Below are 24,162 nucleotides of genomic sequence, written 5' to 3'. Positions count from 1 at the left end.
TGTGGAGAAGTTTAAAGCCGGATTTGGATACAAAAAGATTTCCCAAGCTTCAAACATCCCAAGGAGCACTGTGCAAGCGATCATCTTGAAATGGAAGGAGTATCAGACCACTGCAAATCTACCAAGACCTGGCCGTCCCTCTAAACTTTCAGCTCAGACAAGGAGAAGACTGATCAGAGATGCAGCCAAGAGGCCCATGATCACTCTGGATGAACTGCAGAGAACTACAGCTGAGGTGGGAGAGTCTGTCCATAGGACAACAATCAGTCTTACACTGCACAAATCTGGCCTTTATGGAAGAGTGGCAAGAAGAAAGCCATTTCTCAAAGATATCCATAAAAAGTCTCGTCTAAAGTTTGCCACAAGCCACCTGGGAGACACCCCAAACATGTGGAAGAAGGTGCTCTGGTCAGATGAAACCAAAATCGAACTTTTTGGCCACAATGCAAAACGATATGTTTGGCGTAAAAGCAACACAGCTCATCACCCTCAACACACCATCCCCACTGTCAAACATGGTGGTGGCAGCATCATGGTTTGGGCCTGCTTTTCTTCAGCAGGGACAGGGAAGATGGTTAAAATTGAGGGGAAGATGGATGCAGCCAAATACAGGACCATTCTGGATGAAAACCTGTTGGAGTCTGCAAAAGACCTGAAACTGGGACGGAGATTTATCTTCCAACAAGACAATGATCCCAAACATACAGCAAAATCTACAAAGGAATGGTTCACAAATAAACGTATCCAGGTGTTTGAATGGCCAAGTCAAAGTCCAGACCTGAATCCAATCGAGAATCTGTGGAAAGAGCTGAAAACTGCTGTTCACAAACGCTCTCCATCCAACCTCACTGAGCTCGAGCTGTTTTGCAAGGAAGAATGGGCAAGAATTTCAGTCTCTCGATGTGCAAAACTGAAAGAGACATACCCCAAGCGACTTGCAGCTGTAATCGCAGCAAAAGGTGGCTCTACAAAGTATTAACGCAAGGGGGCCGAATAATTTTGCACGCCCCACTTTTCATTTTTTTATTAGTTAAAAAAGTTTCAAAAATCCAATAGATTTCGTTCCACTTCACAATTGTGTCCCACTTGTTGGTGATTCTTCACATAAAATAAAAAATTTATATCTTTATGTTTGAAGCCTGAAATGTGGCAAAAGGTTGAAAAGTTCAAGGGGGCCGAATACTTTCGCAAGGCACTGTATACTTATTATTTTACTAAAATACTACTAATTCAGTAGTATAGTATACTGTACGTATCGTTATTCTTTCCTAGAGTACATATCACCATACTGTATATACTGTATATACATTATATATAATTTGTTCTACACTATAACAGGAATTTTCCAAAAAAGATTTAACAGTGGATGAGATGGTGGAAAACTGTTGCAAGGTATAGTCAAGAAAGATCTTTATATATAATATAGATAGTTTATAATATACTTTATAAACCTGAATGTTTGATTTAACATTGTTACAAAACAAAATGTAACGATTCTAACAAAGAAGGACGTAATTACAATGTGTCTGATGAATACACAAATGTGTTTACTTATAATGGATTGCCACATGACATCTTACTTACTGTACAACAGATGCAGCAAAATGTAGTAATTAGAATAAAGAACAGAAGGAATGAAGCACTACAGAGAATTCAATTTCAGAAGTCCTTGTGTGCCCTGGAGTAACAATTCATCCAGCTCTAAGAATCTGCCGTCCTCCGATATTAAATTTGTAATTAAAGGAGTGAGTTATTTTGGTTGCTTAGCTAAGAATGTTTAAAATGGTTTGAGTGTTACAGGAGCTGTAGTGTGTCACACTGTAAAACCAGAAGAAAACAAGGATAAAATGACATTGGACATATGGTTTTGTGTAAACAGACATTCCTTCAAACTTCATTTTTAGTACTTGTTTGTTCCACATAAAAGATTAGTTCTTGAAATCAATTATTTGAAAATCATAAAACAGTCTTCACATATTTGGAATGAGAACCAGATGATAGACATAAAATACAAATTGTAGGTAAAGAGTGATTTCTCAAATTGGGGTGAGTTAACTTGTATCTGCTCTACAAATCTGTAATATAATACTGTATCTGTATTAGGGTACCTATATTTCCTAATTTATTGAATGATCTAGATTTTACTGCAATCAATAAAGGTGAATTTGCAGAGGATGCCTAAACTGTAGAATTCCAAATTCAATGTGTGCAATCATACAGTAGATGAGCGTGGAATGTTACTTGCAGGTACTGTAACAAAAGTATACAGTCCAAATATACTGTACAGTAAGATGTGAGACACTCAGCCTGAAGAAACTACAATGAAAACACCTTGTGTATGTATGTTGACACATTATTTTCTTCAACTAGGAACATTCTCAAGCTTGAAGGAATGAGTTAAAGGAAATAAATCTCTTTAGTTTTGAACGTGTACTGGGGAGATTGTTGAGGGGACTTGCTTCACATGTTCAGGGTTGCTCAAACATATTGACAAAATATACCCAATTTATTTAATCAGGATCATTAGTGAAACCAAAACTGTAGGAAACAAGGGCAAATGGGTGGAAATAAGCAGACGTGACTTAAAGACTGAAAAAACAGGACAAGTCCCATCACAAAGGGTTGTTGGAGTTTGATGTTTAAGCTGATATCCTTCAAGTTACAGTTGGATGGCTTCCTTGAATCAATTAGCTACAAACAACTATCTATACATTTACTTACTGCTTCTTCCAATTCAGGGTCAGGAGCTGTAGCCTATCTGCCAAGCAACAGGCGCAAGGCAGGATACATGCTGGACTGGATGCCAGCCCATCATAGGGCAGACACAGGCACAAACTCACTTGCACACACTCAGACTTGGGCTTATTTTCCCAGAAGCCTATTAACTTACCAGTATGTTTTTGGAATGAGGGAGGAAATTCATGCAAACCTGGGGGGAACATGTAAACACCACACAGATAGCACCTCAGGTCTGGAACTGGACCCAAACCCCCAGCTCTGTGGGGCAGCAATGCTAGCCACTGTGCCACTGTGCATTTTTATGGTTTAATTTGTTTATGTGATTAACTTCATAAACGAGAAAGCCAGCAGCCATATCACCCTGCAGCTCTACACTGGCTACCCACTGAAGCTAAGCAGGGCTGAGCCTGGTCAGTACCTGGATAGGAGACCTCCTAGGAAGCTATGGTTGCTGCTGGAAATGTTGGAAGTGGTGTTAGTGGGACCAGCACTAAACTACCTTAACAGGAGAAGCTACAAGAAACATGTTATATCAGATGTCTATTAAAACATGTGGCCCATTGGTAAACATCTTAAATCTATGTGAGAGTGTTGTACTGTACTGTATGTCACATGTTGCTTTGTAAGCAGGACAAAGCAATACTCCCTAGACATTGGTGACATGGTCTCCTACTGTGGCAAAATTCTACAGTGCCAAGATTTGAGACACTATATTTTGAGATCTGCTTTTATTACTTTGTGGGTTTTATCCCAAAACAAAAGCAGTTAAGAGACAGAAAAAGGCACAACAAGTGCATTAAGAGTCATATAAAAAGAAAATGGAAAAAAAGGTCTAGAAAATATATTTCAAACACAGCTGGGGTTTTAGCCAATACCTTATTCCAAATGGTATGGATACAAATGTTAATTAGGTGGTAGCATTGTTGTATGAAATTTGTTTACACATTTTCTAACTTCCATTAAGTACTTTGGAGCATTTATAATGCATTTGATTATATATACATCCCTAGAAAATAAATTCTAACATTACATAAATTTCCCTGCCCCAGAAACCCTCAAATACAACAATCAAGATCAACACTAATACAGGCAAAACTTAAAGGAGATCTGTAAGGTTTATATACTGTATAAACAAAATAGATGGTTTTACTGATAATCATGCAAATACTGTAGGCCACCCTGGACGTCTTTGAACAATGTTCATCCTAAAGCACAAATGAATTGTGCGTCATATAATTATGCACAATTAAAACGATTTCTAATAATATTTTTGTTGCCTTGAACGGATGATAATCCTGGCACATTTTAGCTCTGATTCGTGCCTTTAGGAATGCATCTGGATCCTTTTTCACCTATGAATCACACTAAGATGACCAACTAATGAGCAACCAGCAGGGTGAAGATGCTACAGCTGATGACATCACAACCAACCATCATCTGTGATTACTGGACTTAAAAGATAGTGCATGACCATGCTGAGTTGTCTCCCACTTGAGATCTGAACCTTGGCCAAAGAACAACACTGTCACAACCCTCCTAGCTTACAAGGAATGAATCAGAGAGGCAGCTACAAAAGAGTAGTCAGGTTAGAGGGAAGGGTGTAAAAAGGATTTAGTTAAGGAGACAAAAGTTTGAAAATAAAATAGGATCTCCTTCTAATATTCTGCTGAACAACACAATTTGACAGATTATGAAAAAGTCTGTTTTTGTTATAGTTGAATCAGCAATTCTGGATAAGTAGAAATATTACTACTGTGCGTCTCAACTCTGTTTACGTATATTAAAAGATAATAATTAGTATTGTTTTTACATATTCCATTGTTTTGCTATTTAAAAAATAAGAAACCACAAATCAAAATCGAAACTTCAGCTTTTGTTTGAAGTCAAACCTTGACAGAACATTTTACACAACAAACCAGCCAATAAATTTGACTTTAACCTTAAATCTGTTACATGATGATACTATATTCAAATGGTTAATGCTATGAGCTGCGTGTGGATATTAATGAAAGCTTTTGATGCTTATCGTGTGACATTTAGTAATAATCTTGACAGTTCATCATTTGGAATTATGGTAATGGGAATGTAATGATAGCAATCAGTCAGTTCTTCAGCAGTATTCTCTGCATTATAATTAGCTTCTTGGGATATTTTTTCTTCAGGTAGCACTCCCTGCAGATAGATGGCTGATTTCCACTGTGCCATGAGGCTTTTCAAATTAACTGTTCGTCAAATTATTTAAATTGAATGATTGTATGGGTTAATGAAACAGTGGCACCAGAAGATTGTATTAATAGCAAATCATAGCAAAGATTTTATAATATTTTCTGAACTCATTGTAGATACCCAAGACTTTTAATCAAATATCTACAGTTCAGATTTTGGATTAATATCTATTACATATCTATGTTTGCTGTGTGCTGTTTACAATATGTGTACTGTACAATACAGAGTACACCATTCTGTCAACAACGGCGAACAGGAACACAGTAATGCGATGATGCCTAGAAGTGCTTTGCATCTTCAGGTCTTTATTTAAAAAAAAAACAGTGACAGTTACATGCCTACATTATTGCTTAATTAGTTGTAGAAGTCAATCAAACCATTTTGTGGCACGCAATAACATACTGTATTTTAAATTGCTGCAATCAATTGAAAGACACTCCAACAATGTCAAAAGATGATTAAATTAAACCAATAACTTAAACTGACATTTTTTGTATTTATTTTAGCCTACAGCAATGTTTATAATAATTCTGTAAGTCTTCAAAAAGCAAACATATATTTTGGTTTTATTTGTATATACAGTATATGTAGATAAACACATACACAAACATGTGTAAAATTCCAAATGAAACAAAATAGTTAACGTAAATTACTCAATTCAAGCTTCAAAATAAAATAGTGACACATTTAATTGCAACAAATTACATGTATGTTTCTCTGTAAAATGTCAGATCACCAGGCACTCAAGCATGACAAAGATAACATATTTTTTGCTTTTGAAAATATGTGTAAATGTTTCAACTGCAAAGTGAAGATTAACAGAATTAAAAGCACTTAATATTGATAAATACAGGGATCTGTGTTGTACTAATTTAGAAAGAAGGTTAAACAGTTCAGAGAGTATCAGAAACGCATAGGTCTCCAAAGGGTGTTCACTTTACTGCAAGGCACTTCAGCGTTGCAGAGTATATTTTTTAACCAAATATACAGTATGCTTGACATGAATGAAATAATTAAAACTTGAATTACACTCTATGCCAAAGTACCAACCATAATGTTATATTTAAAAATGTATTAAGATGAGAGAAAAAAATGCAATGTATTTACAGTGTATGTTTGCAGTGTTTGCAATATATTTCATGTATTTACTGGATAATAAAATTGTGTTCACAGATTTTGACAACTTACAAAGAAGATATTGCTTCATTGGAATCATTCCAGGTAAAAGCAACTACTGTAGATACAGTATATTCCTGTGCTTAAAGGGATGCCCTACACTGACAGGATACAAGATCTGAGCATTTTAAAGTCTTGGTCAAAGATGACTAGAAGAGACCTGAACCAGTCAAAATTCTCAAAGACATTCACAAAGTCAGTGTTTTGGACCTCTGAACCAAAAGTGACATATGAACCAGAGGACAAAAGGCAAAACTATGTAGACATGCAGTTACAGCCAAAAACAGATTGTGGGCAGATACAGTACTCTAGGCTGTGGGAGCATGAAACAAGCTACCCAGCCATGTTGTTGAAGCTGATATGCTGTCTTCTTTCAAGAAAGAGCTATAAAAGATCAATTTATTTAATGGGAGTTATTAACTGAAGTTCAGGAAGGATAACAACTAGAAGGCAAACACACATAGCTCTACCTAATAACTATTTTTACGTAATTAGTTTTATATATTGAACACAAACACCTTACTTTACATTTATCTCAAGCATTCGTCCTCCTTCGTCTCAGTCTTGCGGCTAGCCCTTGGTTCACTCAGTCTGAATGGGGTTCAAGTGTCTTGGTGCTATGACACCAATAACCAAGCAGCTTAAGCCAAATCTACCTCAACACTCACAGAGTATTTAATTCTTGGATGTTGTTTTCCCTGGTGAATTACCAAAAGAGACAGATAGGCTGAGGAGATTCCTTTCTTTTTTAGTTATTATAAATACAGCCAATCCATAATGTAAGGTTCCTAGAAACCAAATTATAAAATATGAATAAGTTATCTGATTCAATTTGTTACAAACCCATGTGTGGAAATGAAATTATAACTCTCAACAGGAGTTTTGACAAAATAACCACAATTAGGCAAAACCATCAGCAGTAAGACAGTCAGCCTCCTAAAATGTTAATTCTGACCTGTTTTATTACAAGCACCTGTACTGTTGCTAGGTCTCTCAGTATGTATATCATGAATGAACAGTATGGAAATAAATAAAGGAGGTGGCAGCATTATTCAGGCCTGCATGTGTTCATGCATATTTTGGAGATGCTGTATAGTATATGAGATCTAAACTAATTAGAAAAGAAGGAGAAATGACACATACAGGATTTTTAAAAAACGTTTAAATCTTTTTCTTCACACATCTAAGATATTTATACTTGGATAACAAATGTCATAAGTGTCTGTTTATGATTAACACATGATTAATGGTCAAATGAGGCACAAGAGGTACAGTACAGTATGTCAAGAATAATAATTTACTGTACTTTATCCATGTATCCATTTCCTAACAGTTTCATTCAATGCAGGGTCTTGGAGAAGCTATCCTGGCAAGACCCTGGGTGGGACTCCAGTTCTTTACAAGGCATACATGGACATAGACAAACATGCATACAGTCACACATACAGTACGTGCAAACACTCATGCCAGGGGAAATTTTCCCAGAAGCCTACCAGTACATCTTTGGACCCTGGGAGGAAACTGGAACACTTGGTGAAAACCAACACGAATACAGGAAGAACGTACAAACTCCATGCAGTTAGTGCATGGTTCAGAATCAAACCAAGGCCCCAGTACTGTGAGATACTACACCACCATTCCACCCTCATTTATTTTTCATTTAATTTAAGTAATTTAACATGTGGTGTATTAAGTGTAAATTAAAATTTGCATCATAATACATATTTATACTGTACTTAATTGAGTGATTTAAACATCTACAATTCTGAACTATGTAAATCTAGATATTGCCAGGCTGTAAGGTATTCAGATATGATCACATTTATTGAAATAGTAGAAAATAAAAGAGCATAATAAACACATTTAAAGTTATTTCATTATTCCATGAATTGCCTCTTTTCAATCACCATGTCCACTGTATATATTTTTGTCAAAATTTATATTGAATAAGGAGCTTTATTTGGAAATAATCAAGATACTTCAAGCTAAAACACTAATTAACTTTCCACACTCACATCAAGTTTCCAACATCAAGAAGTTCTTTGCAGTTTAACATTTTTTTCACTATGTACTGTATGAGACGTGATATACCTGTAATTAGAAACATCTAATTTGAAGAAAATTGATTGTATTTTCTTAAACAATATGAATCTTATTTGTGAAATTACATTCATTTAAATTTGCCTTATAATATTATATAGTGGGAGAAAATAAAGATAAGCTGTCAAAACTATTCTTCTGAATGGATCCATCTATAAGAAGACAGATTTGTCAGTCAGGGTGGGATATACAGTAAGAACAGCTCTTGTAATGAATTATGGGTATGAATATTAATTATAATGCGACAGGATATGGAACTCTCTTGTATCTTTTTACAGCTGTTTCACCATTATTAGGGATCATCAGCATCCCATCCTTCTATTTATCTGTTACTTTGTCTATTTATCTCTACTTTGTCTATTTATCTAATTTAATTGTAAGTATAAACACACACAAGAGACAGCAATACACAGAAAGTGTCTATTAATGTACGTACAGGAGTGAAGTTCTTAAAGGTGCAGTTTTCTCCTTGGAACTTGCATTCCAACAACATGTCTTCTATCTGGTGGCCCAACCTGCTGATCATTTCTGTTGTGTTGACCTGGAAATGAGGTGGAGGGGCATACTGGCTGAAGTCTACCAAGTTGAGGACCATTTTCCTCCGATCCTCCCTCAACACCTGCAAGCTCTTTTCATTGACCGAGTGGTTGTAGTGCAAGAGATCCAGCCAATACCCACTATAGTAGAGGTCCATCTTGGTCAGACTTGACATGCGGAAAAGGTTATGATTGCAGAGGGTCACAGCTGGGAAAGAGAGATTCTGGGCCCACAGCATATGGATTTTGGTTACTGCAGGATAGGACAGTAGATAGTAAATGCGGTTCCAAGACCATGTGGACAGCAATCCAACACAGGCAAAGAAAGCTAAGAGCCACAGCAACCTACGTGGTTTGGAGCTGTCCAGAGCAAAGACATATTTAAGCCCATGTAACTTGGTATTCTTCACAAAAGATACCGTGATCTCCTTGACAGTCCGAACGTGCTTAAGTTCTGGGATCTGTGTCATTTGTTTTACCACGCTTGTAATGGATTCAGGAGTTATAGGGTCAGAGAAGTCATGTGCAGCTGCCATAGTTCGTCTACAGACCAACCAAGTAAGAAAGATGAATGATCTTAACCATAAGGTTCTGAAAATCATCAAAAATTGAAAAAGCAGTTTTGTATAATTTCAAACTATGTAAAAAATGGATTTCCCATAAGGACAGTCTAGAAGTATAATGCCTCCCCCATCCTTCTGTACTGTGCTCCCACTGTAGTAACAGAGTAGCTTTTTTGATTCCCTTTAACGAGCAAAAGAAAAACAGCACTTCACAAAGATGATGTGTCTCATACTTTGTAATAGTTTGCCAGAGAATAAAAAATAAAATATTTGCAATTACAAGAAAACATAAAAATAACAAGTACAAATAAAACAGTACACTAATCTATTTGATGCATCAGAAAAACATGCTAGGCAGTTTTTGTTTATCCTTACCACTTGTGGCAGATCATTTTTTCAAGGTTTCAACAAGATTGTTCTGTACAAATCCATTTAAAAACCTTCTCTTCTTTTCCTCAGAAGCAGCACTTGTCTTTGTCTGTATTCTTGCCTTGAATAAAACTGAAGGTAGAGGTTCCTGCAGTTGCCTTTTTGAGAGTCAGTCAGAGAGCCTAACTCCTCCCCCTCAGCTGGGAGATGTGTTTGTGTCTTAACTTGCAACAGGAGCGGAGACAGTTCCCATCCAGTCCAAGAGAAAATAATGAATAAACGGGGGGAGACAGTGGGACAGACGTTTTCTGAAATGAGAGACTTAAGCTGATTGCAGGAAATTTAATTAATGCCCGATTCTCAGTGGATAGTCTTGACTAGATCGGAGAGTGGGCTGCATGTTGCAATCTCATCACAAGCTGATGCCTGGCAAGCCACAGAATATCAGTCCTGGCACAAAAGAGAGATTTTCATGCAAAGGCAAAAACTGTAGCATAACACAGATAAAATAGCACAGAGGAATGCACTGGTTTCTGACATGAGTGAAATGTAAGAAATTGAGGTAGGAATCTAAGCATTTCACTTACCCAAATACCATTCAAGCTAATAGATTGCATATTGCTATTGAGCTGATACAAAGTAATTATAAATTTCTTCTATGCTTGCTGATTGCAGTGGCAGTTAAACTATCTTTAATTTATGAAACTTCCATGCTTGGTATAGGGCTCAGAATGAACAATTACTAATTAAAATAAATTCACCTCTTTTGATACATACTGTACTGTATCATATTTTCAGAATAGGAGGAAAGTAAAATTATACTATATATTTAGATTACATCTTCAGTACTTAATGTTTTGTAATATTTTGGGCTGAGCACAGAAAACGAAAAATATATTTAAAATTATATATCAGTGTTTACTTACAATTTGGATTGTGATTTCATGGTCTTTTAAATTCATGCTGAAAGAAGGTTAAATAAACATTCTTTATAGAGCAAATACATATTATTATACTGTACGTAATACAGAAATATGAACAGTTTTCAAGCACTTCCAGTACCTTAGAATGCATTTAACCATTTAAAATATAAAATACATTTGTCTAACTCCTTTAATCATTACTAAGGATCCCAAGGCACTGTTTGACAAGGCTAAACCTGAGCCGATAATGGTGTAAGATACTACAGTCTCTGGTGTGCAGAATCTAGACTATTCTATGCCAACATGCCATGGAAAACTGGGATTATGAGACTAGCCTGAAGGAGAAATGGAGGAAAAGGAGCTCTGGGGAGACTGTTAACTGGGAATTGGGTTAGACAGGTCAGATTTTGGTGCCATTCATTAGTAAGATTTTATTTTGCACTGCTTGTGACATTTAGTGGCCTTAATGTCAGTCACACAGGCAAAAGAAGAAGTTAGGGCCTCCCGAGACTTCCGCTTTTTGACAAACTGCGGACACATTGTAATATAGGCATATAAACTGTACTCCTGACTTTATCATCTCATCATTCAGTGCCAAAATATAATTATGTGAGCTAAGTAATCGATTTGACATCCAAACAAGAACAACAGATTACATTTTCATAGTGCCTATCTCTTAAGGCAGCGATTTAGTCGACCTGGATTTATTTAAAATAAAACACATAATTAAAAACAATAATCCAAAAAGTCCTTGTTCGTCAGTAGGTTGTATTACAAATACCAAGGGAAACAAAGGGAGGAAGGAGCCTTAGGGTGTCACAGATGGATAAATGCATAATACTGTGCAGTTTTGGTTTTAGGGCATCATAACACTGAATATTACAGAACCTGCAATGTGAAGAAACTGGAAAACGAGTACTAATAAAAAAGAGGTGACCGGCCAATAGAAGCAACATGATGTATTTCCAATTATAGAAGTGATAGCATTAAATATAAAAAAAAGAATGCCTGCATTAAATTTCATAAGACTCAGACATTGGTATTCATTGTAGGCTGATTTAATTCATGTATTATAATGCCCTTTCTAATCTCAGGCAGGAGGCATACAGATATTGTGCGAATGCTGTAATATATTGACAGAGGGGTGGCCACTGAATAATGAAGTAGGGGAAATAAAACCTCATGGCAGTTACTCATGGGCAGGGCTGGAGGTGCAGAGTTGCAGGCTGACAATAAATATTTACAAGGCCTGATCTGACTCTTGAATCATGGAAGCATTGAGAAAAATACTGACTTTTATTACATTTCTGGATTCTTATTGTGGTTTCTAGCCTATCTGAGAGAGAAATGCGTCTCTTCCCTGCAAATAAGCCCACAGCAATAGAAAGTTATCTCTGACACCTGAAGAAGGCTCCACAGCCAAAGTTTTGTGTCTCTTTCAGCATGTGTAACAGTTCTTGGGTTCTGGAGAAGGATATTTTGGACCCTACACTAATCAGTGACTTTCACAGGGACTATCCTGATTGGCCGGGGGGGGGAGGTACTGTCACGACCACCAGCCAGCAGAGATCAATGCGTAAGCAAGCTAATCAGTACCAGCAGCGGGTTACTATTAACACGCGCCGCTGCACGAGTTAACACACCTGCAATTGCTCTACCGTGCGGCACGCTGGGTTATTTATACTATTCTAACCTACTTCCCGTTGCTCGGTATTGAGTTCACTTCTTGTTGCTCTGCCTAGCGTTTCTTACCCTTTTGCCTTCCTGGAATTCTGTCTACACCTTTTGCCTTCGGACTTCGGATCTCGTCTCGCCCCTTGGATTGTTTGCTTTCTGTGCCTATTTCGGATTTGACCCTGCAGCTCTCTTTTCGACCACGATTCTGTCTCACATTTTGGATTGTTCGCCACCAGTGCCTTTACCGGATCTCAACCTACCTTACGCCTTCGGACTACGACTCAGCTCCTGGTTTTGCTCTGTTCGCTTACTTACCTCCCAACGACTCCTGCATCTGCATCGGATCCTTTTCACCTCTACAGAGCAGCGTTACAGAATACCAAGCCTGATTATGGATCCCGCAGACGCACAGACTCTTCGTTCCCTTCTCCCGCAGCATTCCCAAACTATCACCCAGCTTCAATCTTCTCTCCAACTGCTCACTAACCAGGTCGCCTGGCTTTTTTCTTCCCCTGTTTCGCCGGCTCCCGCACCGATTCCTGTAACGCCTTTTTTGCAAACACCTGCTCCATGGGTCACCGATCGCTCCTGGACGCATTTCCTGGCAGACCATTCCCCTATCCCTTACTGTTGGTGCCACTCACGTGGAGGACATTTCACTACTTCTCCTGGATTCCCCTGCTTACCCTGTGATCCTGGGCCTTCCCTGGCTCAAGAAGCATGATCCCCACATCTCCTGGGCCAAGAATGAGATCATTGCCTGGAGCCATGCCTGTAGTGACAACTGTTGTCGTCCTCCACTCAAGGTTGCTGCTGCAGTAAAACCCTTGGAAGAGCACTCTATTATCTCCCCCCAATATGCACATCTGAAACAAGCCTTTGAAAAACAGAAAGCTCTATCGCTCCCCCCTCACCGCACCTGCGACTGTGCAATAGATTTGCTTTCAGGAACACTCCCACCCAAAGGATGGATCTACCCTCTCACTCAGGCAGAGAATGAAGCCCTGCAGGATTATATCAAGGGGCCCTGAATTCTGGTTTTATTCGTCCCTCCTCGTCCCCAGCCTGTGCTGGGTTTTTCTTCATAGGGAAGAAGGACGGCTCCTTGAGGCCGTGTATTGACTACAGAGGGCTGAACTCCATTACAGTCAAACATCCCTACCCCTTGCCTTTAATCCCCTTGCCTGGAGTCCCTACGTGGAGCGTCCATCTTCTCAAAACTGTATCGGTGGGGGGGCTTATAATTTAATCAGGATCCTTGAAGGGGTTGAGTGGAAGACAGCCTTTATGACCTCTCACGGCCACTATGAATATCAGGTTATGCCTTTTTGACTCGCTAATGCCCCAGCGGTCTTCCAATCCTTCATAAATTACATCTTTAGGGACATTATTGGAAAATTTGTTTTGGTATACTTAGACGACATCCTCATTTTTTCCGCCGACCCTCAGGAACATGTCCATCACGTCCAGGAGGTCTTGTCCAGACTCATCGACAACCAGCTCTACGCCAAGCTCGAGAAATGCATTTTTCATGCTTCTAAGATTCAGTTTCTGGGCTACATTATTTCTCCCCTTGGAGTCGAGATGGACTCAGCTAAGGTCGCGGCTATCAATGATTGGCCTGTGCCTCGCAATTTAAAGCAAATCCAAACTTTTCTAGGTTTTGCCAACTTCTACAGGCAATTCATCCGGAACTTAAGCTCCGTTGTGGCGCCCATCACGGCTCTGACCCGCAACCGACCTAGCCGGGGTAAATGGAATCCGGAGGCTAACCAGGCATTCCTGCGCTTGAAACAACTCTTCAGCTCCGCTCCTCTCCTACCGCATCCGGATCCCTCCCGGCCTTTCATTGTTGAAGTTGATGCCTCTGCCCATGGGGTTGGTGCAGTCCTCTCCCAGCGCCTCGAAGAGGATCGCCTTCCTCATCCATGTGCGTTCTTTTCCAAGAAGCTCTCTCCTGCCGAGGTTAACTACGATGTGGGCAATCGTGAACTCCTAGCTATCAAGCTGGCCCTCCAGGAATGGAGACACTGGCTGGAGGGGGCTCATCACCCCTTTGTCATTATCACGGACCATAAGAACCTGTCCTATATTCAATCTGCCAGTTGTCAGTGCAACAGTATATTTCCAAACTGCGAAGGACCTGGAGAATGGCGAGGACAGCTCTTATTAAGTCAACCCAGTGCCACGCCAAATTCGCCAACCGACACCGCAGACCAGCACCTCGTTTTCAGAAAGGACAGTTTGTTTGGTTATCTACACGGAACCTACCTCTACATCAGCCTTCCAAAAAGCTTGGGCCTAGGTATATCGGCCCCTTCCGGATTCTCTCCCGGATCACCCCGGTAACGTTCCGCCTTGCTCTCCCCCCTACCCTCAGAATCCACCCCTCATTCCCTCCTGAAACCCTTTTACCGCTCGCCCCTTGCGGCTCCCCAACGTAGCCCGCCACCTCCTCTTCGCATTCAGGGGCGCCCGGCTTATACGGTCCACAAGATCATCGACTCCAGATGGAACCACGGTACCCTTCAGTATCTAGTCGACTGGGAGGGTTTTGGCCCCGAAGAGAGATCTTGGGTTCCGGAGAAGGATATTTTGGACCCTACACTAATCAGTGACTTTCACAGGGACTATCCTAATCGGCCGGGGGGGGGGGGGGGGGGGTACTGTCACGACCACTAGCCAGCAGAGATCAACACGTAAGCGACCTAATCAGTACCAGCAGCGGGTTACTATTAACAAGTGCTGCCGCACGAGTTAACACACCTGCAATTGCTCTACCGTGCGGCACGCCGGGTTATTTATACTATTCTACTTCCTGTTGCTCGGTATTGAGTTCACTTCTTGTTGCTCTGCCTAGCGTTTCTTACCCTTTTGCCTTCCTGGAATTCTGTCTACACCTTTTGCCTTCGGACTTCGGATCTCGTCTCGCCCCTTGGATTGTTTGCTTTCTGTGCCTATTTCGGATTTGACCCTGCAGCTCTCTTTTCGACCACGATTCTGTCTCACATTTTGGATTGTTTGCCACCAGTGCCTTTACCGGATCTCAACCTACCTTACGCCTTCGGACTACGACTCAGCTCCTGGTTTTGCTCTGTTCGCTTACTTACCTCCCAACGACTCCTGCATCTGCATCGGATCCTTTTCACCTCTACAGAGCAGCGTTACAAGTTCTGTGGGTTTCCGTGCCACTCTTGGCCTGCCAGTTCATCCCTCACTGTCTGGACACAAACCCGGGTCTCCGGCATCACGCAACACAGAACTTGCTGGCTGAGCTAAAGGAGGCGGCTGAGAATCCTGTTACACACAGGAGTGTATTCGTTACACATGGAAAAAACATGTACTTTTTTGTAAACATTTACATTTACTGTAATGTAATGTAATTTACATGTTTATGTAAACATTAAAATTTAAATTTATACATTTACATTTACCTCTTGCTGCTTTTGAGAACTTACCCACTTAGATGGGTAACAGTGATATAAAACTTTAGCATAACTTAAAGTAGCTACTGTAAATCTATTTTGTTTAAATTCTGCTACCTGGGTTACTGACAATCCTGAGGTCTTCCAGGATATTTTGTTTCTTTAGTTCATTTCATCAAGTTATGCATTAATCCATCAATCTATTTTTTAACAGCCTTACCCAAAACCAGGTGACAGGGAAGCCAGAACCTATATTAAGTTTCTGTCTTTGCATTATACTTCTGGTCTTATAAAAACACCTAAAAAAAAAACAACTAAAATGCACACTGCACTTCTGTAATATTGAATTGTGTACGTTTCACAGTTTATTTTGTTTAAGGCACATTCTTTTTGAAAACATCACTTAGTCTGCTCTGAACATTATATGCACATTTTGCTTTTCCATGGCAAATAAGATGCACTGAAACTGAAAAAAAAATAATAACAGTAAAAAAGCAATCAAATTCAGCAAATACATCTATTTTTATTTTCCATGAATTGCATTTTATCAGTTATTTAATAACATTCCTAGACACTTCCAATTTATTTGTAGTAGAGCATATTGCAGTTATAAATGGAGCATTAAGTTCCACAGTTCACAAATTTAGTTGAATACCGCATGCATCGTATTAAGCTTAACCTGTTTAAAGTTTGGTTTTCTGAAAACGTATTTATTGTCCACATTGAAATACACATTTCCAGTTTTCTATTGGAGTGAAAAAAATAATTTTTACATTTTATACATAGATATACATTATATATGTATGTAAAAGGTGGCACAGTGACACAGTGGTTAGCTTTGCTGCCTTGCAGCATTGGGGCCCTGGGATGAATTCTGGACTTCTGTACAATCTGTGTGGAGTCTCCATGTTCTCCACATGTTTATGTGGCTTTTCACCAGGTCCTCCAGTTTCCTTTCACAGTATAAAGACACACTGATAGGTTAACTACTGTAGGTTCTAGGAAAATTGCTTGTCTGTATCTGCTTGTGATCGACTAGGGTATCATCCAAGGTGTACCATGCCCTGCGCCCGTTGTTTGCCAGGATAGATTCTGGCTCCCCCATGACCCTGAATTGCATTAAACACTTAGAAAATGGATGGATGGATATACTGTATATAACAGGGCAAGTACTGTGCTAAATACTCCATTTTGGTTTCCCCCTTTTTTCATTATCCTTATATTTATACTTTTATTTCTAATTATACCACATTTTCTACTATTGCAAATAACAATTTTGAACACTACAAAGGTTTGTGCAATAGTTTACAAGCACAACCAAGTTACAGTTCAATTGAACTAAAGCATGCAGCTGTTTATCTGCTTATAAAAATAAAGTAATTTGAAAACAGTACATGACTGAAGCAAAATAAGTGTTTCATTTCTGCGGAGGACTGTAATTTTACTGTTCATTACTAAATTGCCTATTTTTATAAACGGTATATAAACAGTACGTGATTGAACCAAAGTATCTCTTTGTCCTAAACAATCTGACATTTCATTTAACAAAGTTATTTTTAATGCAAGCTAGTTAACACTGAAACAAAAATGTTCTTATTACCAATTACTTTTAACAAAAAAAAATACTAGAGGTCTTTCCCAATATGTTTTTATAATTTACTAGAAAGAGCATGGAATGCAAAATATAGTAACATAATGAATTAGCACTTGTATGTAAAATTTATCATCTAAAGAAATAGTGTACACTGCATTGCACGTTAGTGCATGACACAGTAGTAAAACATTGTAGAACCATTGAGTAATAGAGTTAATTTTATGTTATCATTAATGCATGAAAAAGAAACTGATACAGAACTAATTCTAAATATTACCCATCACATTTTGTGTATAAATGTAATTGTGAGCTATCAATGCTTAGAAAATATTGCATGGATGTAATATAAGAGGTAGATGGAGGTAAAAGGTAACTTTATTCTCTATGGGTTGAGTTACCATTGGTTTGATTGCCTTGTGCAAGACAAAAGAAGCATTAACTTGTCCTGAGCAAAAGGATATCTTAAGTACTATAGCTGCTACAGCAATCTAAAGGATAGTAGAATGAAAATAAACATGCACATTGGGTGTCATTTACTGTTTGTAACCAAGAAATGCGAGAACCATATCATTTACAGTAAGTAAAAGATAAATACAGTATAATACATTTCATTCAGTACATCTCTAAAATAAACTGTGTGTACATGATAGTGCCAAGTCAAAGAGTAAAAAGACAGCTGTACAGCACTGAGCTAATGTTGTCAGCCTTGTAAATTGTGTCCAATTAGAGCAGCACAGAAGCTCTAATTGTCAATAAGTTGTCATTAGCACCACTGCCTTACAGCTCCAAGGTACTAAATTCACAGTCTGAGCTGCCTGTCTGTATTGAGTATGCATGTTCTCTCTGTGAACGTAGGTCAATAGGTGCTCTGGTTTCCTCCCACCTCTCAAAGAAATCCTGGTTTTAAGATACTCTAAATTGTTTATTTCTGGGAGTAGTAGGGGGAGGATTTCTTAATTTAGGGTGGTAGGGTCTCAATGGGCTTGAATGCCCCCCTCTCACCTGTGGCTTTTCTAATGTCTCGATGAATTGAGTTGCCATGTACAGTAAGTATGCTGTTGCTCACACATGTGATCTATAAGGAGAAAGGCTGGCTGGCAGATTTTTGTACTTTGTATTCTTCTTCTCTACATTCTCTTCCCCCTCATGGTTTAATATATTAAGGAGAAGTGAGATATTCTAATGCATTAAAGTAGACAATTTATGTTTTAGAACTTTCTACAATATAATTGTTGGATAGTAAAATAGACTTAGTAGACAAGTCACATTAAACAGATGATGCTAATCACAAACTGATAGTTTTAGCACACTCTTATGCTCACATGTAAATGAGTGTGACTGATAATGGCCAATCTTGCACTAAACCATTTCAAAATACTACAATTTAGGTCACGATTTATGGAAAGGGTGAACACACAAACGCAGAAAAAGATTTAGTCAGTTGAATGGCAGCATACAAATAAATGATAAAAAAGGAAGATTTATGTTGTTAATAAGGTTCTGGACATTTTGGAAACACACCCTTCTTCAGCTGGTATAAAATAAACCTAACAGCAGTGCTTTTAACTACTATAGCTAACTCATTATACCCTTATTTTGTCAAAAAGAGCTTCCTAAAATTCTTGTACAATGACATTTTTCCTAGAAAGACTATTACTTTGGAGCATATAATAATATGTTACATAGTCATATAGCAGTTTTGTGTTCTTTGATAAATTGAAGAACTGTGAATACAGTTGCACGTTTTTTGTGGACGTTGATTTAGGCAGTTCCATTGCTTTAGTAATATTACAAAAAAAGTTAAAATTGAGAAAGCATTATAAAGTATTTTCTTTACTTACAATTGAAGAGTTATTTTTATAATTTCCCATGTCAGTCACCTGACGGATACGGTAAGCCTGAGCCTATCCCAGAGGCACAGGGAGGAAGTTAGGATTGAGAGAAATATTATTTTTCTCCCTGGGATAAGCTGCCAGTCCATTGCAGGTCCCTGGATGAATGGTCGATTTAGATTGGCCAATCGAATATACAGCTACCCACATGTCTCAGTAAGGAACCAAGAACACCTGTCAAAAAATCCAGGCAAACACTCAAACTCTACATGGACAGATGCCTAAGCCTGTAACTGAGAAGTAAGGAGTAGTGGCTTGACTACTATCTGGAGGCCTGTGGGCTCACATCCTGTGGTGGGTACGGCTGTTGTCCTTTGAGCAAGCTGCTTCACTGAAATTGCTCCAGTAAATTCTCTGATATTTGAATTGGTCCCCAGGACTTCACTAGAAATGAGAATTTATTATCTGTTGATTTACCGGTACAAATAAGCCAGAGCTCTTGAATTGCAAGGCTTCAGCAAATCATGCCCTTATGATTATATTATGCCCTTAAATTCTTATAAATTCCTTTCAAATGGAAAATATATGAATAAAGAAGAACATGTACTGGGTTTCTAAAATGACTTATGTACTGTATTTTACCAACCCAAAAAAGTTTTTATGGTGTGATTAGGAATACTCCTTTTAATAAGTTGAATATAGCAGTTTATGTAGAACAGACAAAACAAGTTACTCAGTAATTACTTTGTTTTGCAGTTAACCTTCTATGTAAGATTAATGCCGACAGTTGTTTTACCATGATTAACAATATATTGATTGCCTATGTCTACATAGCCTATTTCTCTACAAAACAGTCAACTTGGGGGAACATTAGAATGGTTGTTAATGAGAAAAAGGCAAGTAATCAAACTTCATTGGTTGCCTAAGGGCAAACACACTTTCTGAAATAATGTTTGGTCTTGAAAGATTTCAGATCATCTCTGACAACAGTCTGACCTGTGAGACCTTTGTAAATATCCATTGCTTTTAGTTTGCTCCTAATGATCCATCAATGTACATTAAATCATTTAGATTATTTACCAAAAGATTACACAGAGTTCCATAACTGATTTGAAGAAAATATTAATAAAATTCGATATCATCCAAAAACTGGATCTTAGGATCCCAGATTGTATCTTAAGTAAAAACATTGTCTTTAATTGCATTTACTTTTTTGTTATTTTGTCTTTAAGATATGTTTGAAAGTTTTCTGTCATATAGATTCACAGATTGAAGATATCACTAAACTGTCAAAATATATAACATTTAAAGGTATTTTGAGTTGTATACAGTATCACCTGAAAAACTTATTTTTAAGGTTCTCCATGTCTTCCCTGATAATACCATATTTTTTACAAAGATATTTTTACCATATTTTTTTATGTTTCTAAACATACATATACCTCATTGTGAGAAATAAACAATGCACATTCCTTCCCTTAAAAAATCAACAGAATGGGAGTAAACAATGAGAAAAATGAACAGAATATAAGGAAATACAGTATAGTTAAAAGCATAGCACTATGCATCATTTTGGTCAAAGCCTAACAAATAAACCTACAGTATGTGGAAATAAATGCAGAAGAGAATTGAAATATTTCTTTTTTACACAAAGAGTTGTGTTTGTGTTGAAAAACTAATTGTGCTGGGGCTTCAGTGATTAAAACACTGTTTTGTCTGGGCCCTGTTATCTAGACATCAGTAATTGAGGTCTGGGCTACCATTAGCTAGCTGTGACCAAAATCACCCACCAGAGCAGAGACAGCCCATTGACCAAGTATAACTGGAGCTGTCTCTGCTCTGGAGTGTTAGATTCAGACATCTTTCTGCTGAATCAACTATGAAATAAGAGCCAAAAAAGCCCTTTAAGAAATGGAAATGAAAACCTCTTAAAAACAAATATCCTTGGTGTGTTTTTTTTTATCTAGAACACTGTCTTAAGAAAATCAGAAATCTTGCTCTCTTGCCCTTTTGTGGGAATTGCACAGATTTAATCTATACCTTTTGATTACATATTTTTTAATTTCTTAAATAACCTGCCAATTTTTATTTGGATGTATCTGGATGTAAAACAAAACCACCCTAATGTACTTGTCCTTTGCCATAGAAATCACTTTCACTGTTTCATAATTTCAAGAGTCAGCACTTACTCACTTTCTCTAATTTTCTAAAACAGCACTTTTTTAGAAGCTAAAATGCCTGTGATTCTTTTTTTTACAATGCTTTTACACTTTACAGCACTGTCACTAATACCAAGCTTAAAAGTGTCTTATCTTTGAGGTACCATCACAGTCAGCAAAAAAGTTATCTCTTCCCCTATTAATGTTCCTTGACTTTGCAACATCTAGTGAAAACTGGTTTTATTTCTGCTATATACAGCAGCCTTTTTCCCAATAGTATCATGACATGGCTGCATATTAATGAGCAAATTGGGATGTAGAGAATGTTAAAACATATTCTTTCTAGAAGTGCTCTATCACTACAGTTAAACAAAATACAGGAGACTGCTTAATGTTCTTTTTTTGAACAAGTTTAATGGAAGATCATTAGAATCTTTATAAAGGACTGCACATCTTTTAATGCACCCAAAAGTCAGCTATTAATATAGAAAATTAAAATAACTGCCGAAAACAGAATCTAGGCAGAACACATGAAACTATTAATATATATTTCATGTCTAACAATTTATTCCTACTTTACCCAACTTTCTAAAGTTGGCCATGCTAAACGTAGATTGTCATTCACTGCATTCCTTGACTTTAACACAATTGTACCTTGGCTTGCTAATGTTCCAGAATATTTTATCATGCTTTATCATACACTCTGCTATACTTTTATCATGACTTCATGGTGCTTAAGTAATTTACTTTGATATAACAACAACAGCAACAACTACAACAACAACAACAACAATAACAATAATAATAGTAATAATAATTCCTTACAGTTATACAGTATAGCACTTCTCTGTACACTCCACTTAAAGCACTTTACAGGTAATGGGGACTTCTCTACCAGTACCAGTACACTCATCACACATCAGCTGTCAGTGGGGAGGAGAATTAAGTAATGACGCCAATTCATAGATGGGGATTATTAGGGGGTCATGATTGGTAAAGGCCATTAGGAAATCTGGCAAGGACGCTGGGGTAACACCCCTTCTCCTTTACTTTTATATACAGGTACCAGAGCAAACATTCATATAGGTTGTAAAACAGAAGCAAAGCAAATTTCAGATTTGCTGGCTTTTACCTTATTTTGTAGGAATAGGTGCTTGTATAATACTTTATATACACCAAGAAACCCGAGAGAGGGGGAGAATGAGTGCCCAAGGTGGATGTCAATGGAATGAGGCACAAGACATTGCAATGAGTAAGGAATGCAATTGTAGCAAAGTCTGCAAGAATGTGAGGGAGCTACAGATTAATCAAGCAAAGATGAGATGTTTGGAGGGAGTAAGAGCAACACAACACTCAGATGTCCAACCTGGTCAGACGCAGGAGAAGCCAGGCCTAGAGTTACCCCACTTTGCTCGTAACCTCCATGTGTTGCATGTTACCTCTACAAGCACGCTTTCAGAGAGTAGAGGAATCACATGGCCAGCATCATGCAAGAAGTCACTGTGGTACTAGTTTGATGACAATGTGAACAAAGTGCTGGAGGTAACTCTGAAAGGTGAAGACAGCTGGAAGCTGCAAACTAGGATAACTATCATAATGTGTCTGCCTTCAGAAAAGTTTGGTGCTGAGGAGAAGAAACTCACCAAAGGAACCAGAGGACAGTTAAGATCCACAAAGTCAGGCAGGAGCTAAAAATCCTGAGATGTCAAGTCAAGTGGGTGAATGAGGATCAGCGTGCAGCCTTGGCTGAGCTTCAGAGCATTTTGAGGAAACGATTCCTAGCGCTGCGGCAGTCTGAATGATGTTGGAGACAGATCATTTGGAAGAAGCTGTGGAAAGGAAACTCACCAAGTACAGAGTCACTGGGCTAGCCATAACAGTAGCTGGAAAGGAAGGTTCATGCCAGTCAAGGTCGGATGCAGATGTTTTGCAGCTCAATCACTGTTTAGAGGTCTAAGTGGCAATACTAATTAATAAGCCAGAATTAAGTGTTGCCGTGCTTTCCCTGGGAGATCTCTCTCTCTCTCATCTTTGTGGTGCAGGATACACAGAGGCCATCCCATGTGATTTCTGATTTAAAGTGCTTTCTTACTGATTAGGAAACTTTCCCAGGATTAGGGATTCTCCAGCTATCATAATGGATGGGCTATTCCTGGTGCCGGGATGTCTGCTCAGGCCCAATCGGACAATACAAAAACCTGGTTTATGGCCCTAGGGTCAAGAGGTCAATGTTACTCTTTCCTACAGTTGACCAACCAGTCAGGAACCTGTAGGGTGTGGTAACCCCACATGGGTTTCAGATGCCCGCCAAACTCTTGACCAATCAACAGCCGTATGGTTCCCCATTAAAAGGCATTCTACAGGCTCAGAACCTTACTCCTCGAGCCACTCTTGCTCTCTCTCAGACTTAATCACGTGACTGCCACTGTTGTCTGAGTGTGGGACTTGCAAAAGTGTTCCAAGCCGAGCCAGGGGGGAAGCCATGCATAAAGACAGATCTGCCAGAGGTCGAGCCCCACCCTACCCTGTCTCTCCATAACAAATACAGGATAGTGGAGGGAGAAGACGATACCTGAGCCTTCCTCTTCTCCCTTCCATTTAGTTCCCTCCCCTTTCATCTCCAAATTCTCTCTTGTGTCTTGAGGTGCAGAAGTCTTTGTCCAAAATCCTTTTATTTTGAGCCCTCTCATAAAGGCATGTATGTTTCCTTCCCGGACAGAGTTTAGGACTTTGGAAATATTCTGTATATTCTATGGGAATATTCTGTGGGAAAATGAAGGATGGGAATATTCTGGTGATCACAGGAGGTAGGCAGACCAAACAAATGGGGGCTAATTAACACC

General features: G+C 38.5%; 1 protein-coding gene across 4 annotated transcripts in view; it reads right to left on the bottom strand.

Annotated features, from left to right (window-relative positions):
* Nucleotides 1-24,162, bottom strand: part of asic1c (acid-sensing (proton-gated) ion channel 1c) — a 440,980-nt gene that overhangs the window by 59,944 nt on the left and 356,874 nt on the right. For 3 of the 4 annotated variants that reach the window (XM_088643070.1, XM_088643072.1, XM_088643071.1), the window contains exon 1: nt 8,678-10,091. The exons of the other annotated variant lie outside the window; for it this stretch is intronic. In XM_088643070.1, the coding sequence (XP_088499196.1) occupies nt 8,678-9,379 (702 nt within the window). In that variant the 5' untranslated portion in view covers nt 9,380-10,091. Of the gene's footprint in view, nt 1-8,677; nt 10,092-24,162 lie in introns of those variants that run through there. 4 annotated transcript variants of the gene reach the window in all.

The sequence above is a fragment of the Lepisosteus platostomus genome, chromosome 8 (genome assembly GCF_059453375.1).
Source record: "Lepisosteus platostomus isolate fLepPlt1 chromosome 8, fLepPlt1.hap1, whole genome shotgun sequence".
NCBI lineage: Eukaryota > Metazoa > Chordata > Actinopteri > Semionotiformes > Lepisosteidae > Lepisosteus > Lepisosteus platostomus.
The sequence above is the reverse complement of the archived record's forward strand: the minus strand, read 5'-3'. Positions and strand labels throughout refer to the sequence as shown.